The sequence below is a fragment of the Chrysochloris asiatica genome, unplaced genomic scaffold (genome assembly GCF_000296735.1).
Source record: "Chrysochloris asiatica unplaced genomic scaffold, ChrAsi1.0 scaffold00027, whole genome shotgun sequence".
Taxonomy (NCBI): domain Eukaryota; kingdom Metazoa; phylum Chordata; class Mammalia; order Afrosoricida; family Chrysochloridae; genus Chrysochloris; species Chrysochloris asiatica.
In genome coordinates, this window is record NW_006408545.1 from 14,793,922 (window position 1) to 14,800,115 (window position 6,194).

General features: G+C 41.2%; 1 protein-coding gene across 1 annotated transcript in view; it reads left to right on the plus strand.

The window, feature by feature from the left end:
• LAMA4 (laminin, alpha 4) overlaps window positions 1-6,194 on the plus strand; it is a 226,313-nt gene that overhangs the window by 89,381 nt on the left and 130,738 nt on the right. Inside the window, exon 4 of the mRNA XM_006839983.1 lies at window positions 598-678. Within this exon, the coding sequence (XP_006840046.1) occupies window positions 598-678 (81 nt within the window). The remainder of the gene's footprint in view (window positions 1-597; window positions 679-6,194) is intronic.

Below are 6,194 nucleotides of genomic sequence, written 5' to 3' on the forward strand. Positions count from 1 at the left end.
ACCGACTCAACGGTACTTACCAACAACAGCAACATATATACATATATATATACATATATTGTTGTTGTTGTTGTTGTTAAGTGCCGTCGAATCGGTTCCAACCCATAGCAACCCTGTACAGGGTTTCCGAGGCTGTAAATCTTTATGGGAACAGAAAGCCTCATCTTTCTCCCGTGGAACGGCTAGTAGTTTCGAACTGCTGACCTTGCGGTTCGCAGCCTGATTCGTAACCACTGCGCTACCAGAGCTCTCTCTCTCTCTATATATATATATATATACCTGATGTTCTGGAAATTTGCCCTGATCCAAGGAAAAATAATGAAATGCCTCTATGGAGAGTTAAGTAACGTAGATCTGAAAAATTGCCCCATGAATGGACAAGCATTTTCTACCTGGGCACACTGGTCTATATTTAGCTGGAAGGACAATGATGTAATTTAAGTAAAGACAATGGTCACACCCATTTGAATTTAAGCGGGAGCATGATAAAAATGATTATCAAAAAGCCAGGCAAAATCTTAGCTCTAATCAAAAGTTCACACAGTGTCTACAGTGTGCCATATGTAACTGATTCCTGATATTCTGTTACAATTCTAGTTTTGCAGAATCCTGCTATAGGAAAAATGGAGCTGTTCGATGTATTTGCAAAGAAAACTATGCTGGACCCAACTGTGAAAGGTAAGTTAATAAGATTCTCTATTTTCTGTATCAGAAAAATGAACTTTTTCTTTCTAACCCTCATCAGCTCTGCCATACCCCCATTCGGAAAGTCTGGAAGTGGGTGGTTAAGCTGAGGAGTTGGTGGTGGTGTTAAGTGCCATCGGGTCAGTTCTGACTCATAACAACCCTGTAGAGGGTTTCCAAGGAACATTTCAGAATCCTTTAGGGAACTTTCATCAAACTCCATACCCTAGATATAACTATAATAATATATTTCCTGGAGTCCAAGCCAGGACCAGTTCTCAGGGTGAAGAAACAAAGAAAGAGGAAATTGAGTGTGTGTGTTTTGACTAGGTTCTGTTGACATATTTGATAGCACTTTGTTCTCTCTGTACTATTGAGAACCGGTACTACAATTCATGATTGTTGTCGGTGTTGTTGTTAGGTGCCATGGAGTCAATTCTGACATACAGCAACCCTATGAGTTTAACACAACAAAAGATTACTCAGTTCTGTGCCATCCTCACAATTGTTGCCACATTTGAGCCCATGTTTGCTGTCACTGTGTCAAAATCATCTCATTGGGAGGTCTTCCTCTTTTTACTCTGACCCTCCACTTTACCAAGCATTATGTCCTGGTCCCTCCTAAAAACATGTCCAAAGCATGAGAGATGAAGTCCCGCCATCCTAGTTTCTAAGGACATTCAGAATGTACTTCTTCCAAGATAATTTGTTTGTTCTTTTGGCAGTCCACAAGTGACTTGTATATTCGAACTGCTAACTTTGCAGTTTGCATTCAACACTGACCCACACTACACTACCAGGGCCCTTAAAACACACAAAAAAATGTTGCCATGAAGCTAATTCCAACTCATAACCATCCCCTATAGGACAGAGTAGAAATACTCCTTAGGGTTTCCTAGGAAAGGAGCTCTGGTAGCGTAGTGGTTATGAATCGGGCTGCGAGCCGCAAGGTCAGCAGTTCAAAACTAGCAGTCGTTCCGCGGGAGAAAAATGAGGCTTTCTGCTCCCGTAAAGATTTATAGCCTCAGAAACCCTGTACAGGGTCACTATGAGTCGGAACCGACTCCACGGCACATAACAACAACAACAACAATTTTTACGGAAGGCTGACTTTGTTCTACAGAGCAGCCGGTGTATCCAAACCCCCAACCTTTCCCTTAGCAGCACAGTGCTTAACTCCTACTGCCCTGAAAAGTCATCAAATTCCATGAGAGTTTGTGTTTTCTGGATCTCTGTTTTATATTTATACTTAATCATTTTAAATTGCTGTGGACTTTGCTCATATAAGAGAAGCATTTGGTCACTAATGATGTGAATGTGCTCATTTAATGATTTCTTGCTAAGACATTTCCCATTTTGTCCACCTTCCTCACAGTTTTCTAAGTTAAAGTGGCTTCTGCTGAATGTCACTGAGAGGTCTTGTTTGAAACAGAAATGCCATAAACATTGCCCTTACTTGTTGTGCTTAGGCAGCCAAACAATGTGTGGTGCCTTAAAACAGGGACCGATGAGCCAGGAGCCCCTCCTCAAAGCCAGTGGGTGCTTGCCTCAGAAACAACATGCTCAGGCTGCACCTCTTCAAGATGACTCCCAAACACAGGTGGGGTTTAAACTAAGCAATCTTGCTTCTGAAGAAAATATACTCCAGCTCTCAAATTGTAGCTCTGGAACTCTAAATAGCCAGAGTGCCTACATTACAGAGAAAATCTCTACACTTGGAAAGATAGAATGATAGCTGCTATGGCTTCCATTTAGATTCATGGCAACACTGCACAGTCATGCGTTACACTCACAACTGCCGTTATGTGCAAGTTCGTTGTTGTGGATCAAGCACATCCCCTGAGGATTTCCTTTGCTGGCCCTCTGCTTCACCAAACATGAGGACCTCTTCCAGCAGTTGATCCCTTCTGATGATGTGTGTGTCAAAGCAAGCAAGTTGGACAATGCTCTGGTTTGTTCCATAAGGTTTTCATTGGCTCATTTTTGGAAGTAGATTGCAAGTCCTCTGTTAATAGTTTGTTTTAGAAGCTCCAGTAAAACCTGCGCACCATGGACAGCCATTGGTATCTGAAACACCAGTGGTATCGCTTCCGGCATCATAGCAACACACAGTCCACTACAGTACAACTGACAATAGAAGAGCATTGTTATTATGATTGTTATATGCATAAAAATATGGTGAATTATTTTATTAAATGGGTTTTTACTAAAGGGTTGTGGATGGGTTTTGGGTTTTGGGGGTGTTTTTGTTGTTGTTGTTGTTTCCTATAAGGGTAGAGGGAAAGTGAGGACTGATAGCCTACATGATTAAGCGATTACCTTCACGTAACTCTTGTATTTTCTATGTGAGGACTCAGGAACTGGAGGTACCTGATTGACTTGCTCAGTGGGGGTCTGAGAGGATGGTTAATCAGACATGCATGAAGCTTTTCCTTTGCGATGTCTAAGATAAAGCTCATTTTAGTCTGATAATGATGGGGAAATGATACCAGCTAATAGGTGTTGATGACTTCTATGAGGGGAGTTAATGGCCTTGAGTAGGGCCCTGCTGAGCAAATGCAGTGCCTCTCAGAAGTGAAATCATCTCAGCCCCTATGGGCTCAGTACTGCAGAATAACACACAGGCACAGATGAGGGTCTGTTAGCAACAGTTGTGGGGGCTTGCTTAGGATAGCATGCTCAACTTTAGATTTGTTGTAGGGACAGAAAGAGACCCATCTTGACATATACAAAGATTACAGAGGCTCTTTATTAAGTCTCAAACAGGAGTGAAAACAAGACACAGACAAACACTGATAACCCAGATAAGGGAAATCAGATGCTCTAATGAATTCCCAATGTTCTACCTCCATGAAGTCACCTTTTATAGGGCACAAGAGAAGAAAAGCTTCTCCTACCACAACTGACAGGTCTAAGGATGCCGGGAGGAGACTATTGCAGATAGGAAAACTTGCATACTGTCTCTGAGGCTATTTGGGTATGACATGACAAATACATGACCATTAAGGCAGCCATTATAGGGGCATGCCCAAGAGAGTTCCTGGGAAGGCCAGCTGGATGAAGTGGCCAAAAACCCACTTTTAAATATACTCTACTTCTAACTCTGGCCATTCAGCTGTCAGAGGTGCATGAGATACTCCAGAAAAAAACGGCATCTGAACATTTAAACATAGGCACAAGATGGAATTAAGGCCTGCCTGTCTAGAGTCTTTCTCAAGCAAAAAGCCTTCAGGTTTCATGCTCTACAGCAGATTGTACATGATAAATCCCTGACCTACAGTGCAGGCTCACAGGACATGCATTATCCAGGCTGGGTCACACTTAGTGTTGATCAGACCTGAGAATGATATTAGTGAGGTAAGAGCATCAATTCTTAGGAGGTGGAAGGGAAGTAGTTAAAGTATTAGATTTGTTCTGGGGGGCTGGGGGGATGGGGGAGAAATGCCTCAAATTCAAATATATTTTACTGAGAACCCTTTAATTAGGACCGAAACAAGACAAAGACAAATCATCAAGTTGAGAAAAACCATCAGCATTAGTTCATAATGGTGTCCAAAGGATTCATAGCTATGCGGCTGATTGTAGATGATAGAAAACAAAGGAAATCATCACAAAATCATGACTGGTAGAAGAGCAATTCACCACTGTAGCAGATGGGACTAGAGAAGCAGGGAAAGGACCGTAACTGGGTTATGTACACAACTGCAGATTAGAAAAGTTTACAGGGTTCACTCTGGGTCCTTTCAATTGCCTGGCTACTAGATGATTGGGGTATGACTCATGACCAGGGGGCCCAGAAACCCCAAACTCCAGACGATGCATATATGTAAATCATTAAGGGCACACCCAAGGAAGTCCCCTCAGGGCAAGATTGCCCATCCCTGGGTTGGTTGTTGTTAGGTGCCTTCAAGTCAGTTCTGAAAAAAAAACAAAACAATACATCCCTGTCCTGCACCATCCACACAATTATTTTTTGTATGAGTCCATTTTTGCTCCCATTGTATCAGTCCGTCTCATCGAGGGCTCTTACACTTTTTCACTGGCCTTCCACTTTTCCGAGCATGAGGTCCTTCACCAGTGACTAGTCCCTCCTGAAAATATACAAAGAACAAATGGTGAAGTCTCACCATTCTCAATTTTAAGGAGCATTCTGACTGTATTTCTTCCCAGATATATTTGTTTGTTCTTCAGGCAGCCCATAGTACTTTCAGTATTCCTCACCAACATCATAATTAAAGGCATCGATTCTTCTATATCCTTCCTTACTCATTGTCCAACTTTCATATGCATATGAGATGACTGAATCGCTTTGGTCAGGTGTACCTAAATCCTCAAAGTGACATCTGTGTACTTTAACACTTGAAAGAAGTTTTCTGTAGTAGATTTGCCTAACACAGTGTATGTTTTGATTTCTTGACTACTGGTTCCCTGAATGTTGATTGTGGATCCCAGCAAAACAAAGTCTTAGACAACTTGAATCTTTTCTCCATTTATCATGTTGTTATTTATTGGTCCAGTTGTGAGGATTTTTATTTTCTTTCCATTCAGGTGCAATCAATACTTACATTAATTAGTAAATATTTCAAATCCTCTTTACTTTCAAGTTGTTAATGAGTCTTTCTCCAATCTTGATGCCATGTTTTTCTTCATATAAACCTTCTCGGAATATTTGCTCAGTATACCTATTGAATAAGTATAATAAAAAGATGCCCACCTTTCCTGATTTTAAACCATTCAGTATCTCCTTGTTCTGTTTGAATTACTGCCTATATTTTTGGTCTATGTATAGCTTCCTCATGAGCACAAAGAAGTATTCTGGAGTTCCCATTCTTTGCAATGTTTTTCATAGCTTGTTATGATTCACATGGTCGAATAAGTAAACATCTTTCTGGTATTCTCTGCTTTCATCCAAGATCTACATAACATCACCAATGATATCCCTAGTTTCGTAGCCTCTTCTGAATCAAGCTAGATTTTCTGACCGTTCCCTTTGGCTGTACTGTTGCAACCAGTTTGAATTATCTTCCGCAAAATGTTACTTGCATGTGATATTAATGATATTGTTTGGTGATTCTCCATCATGTTGGGTCACTTTTCTTTGGAATGTGCACAAATATAGCGCTCTTCCAATCAGCTGGCCAATTAGCTGTCTTTTCAATTTCTTGGCATAGTGAGTGCCTTCAGTGCTACATCAGTTTGTTGTTGTTGTTGATACTGTTAAGTGCCGTTGAGTCAATTCTGACTAATAGTGACCCTGTCTAGGGTTTCAAAGGAGCGACTGGTGTCTTTGAACCACCGCCCTTGCAGTTCAAACTGACTTTGCAGTCTATTATGTTACCCTGCAGTGTCACCCCAAAACTCCACATTTCAGTTGGAATTCGGTCAATTCCTTGAATCTTGTTTTTCACCAATGTCTTCATTCAGTACAGCTTGGACTTCTTCCTTCTGTACCATCAGTTCTTGAAACTATGGTTGAACATTGAGTGATTATTTTAGGTACAGTGACTCTG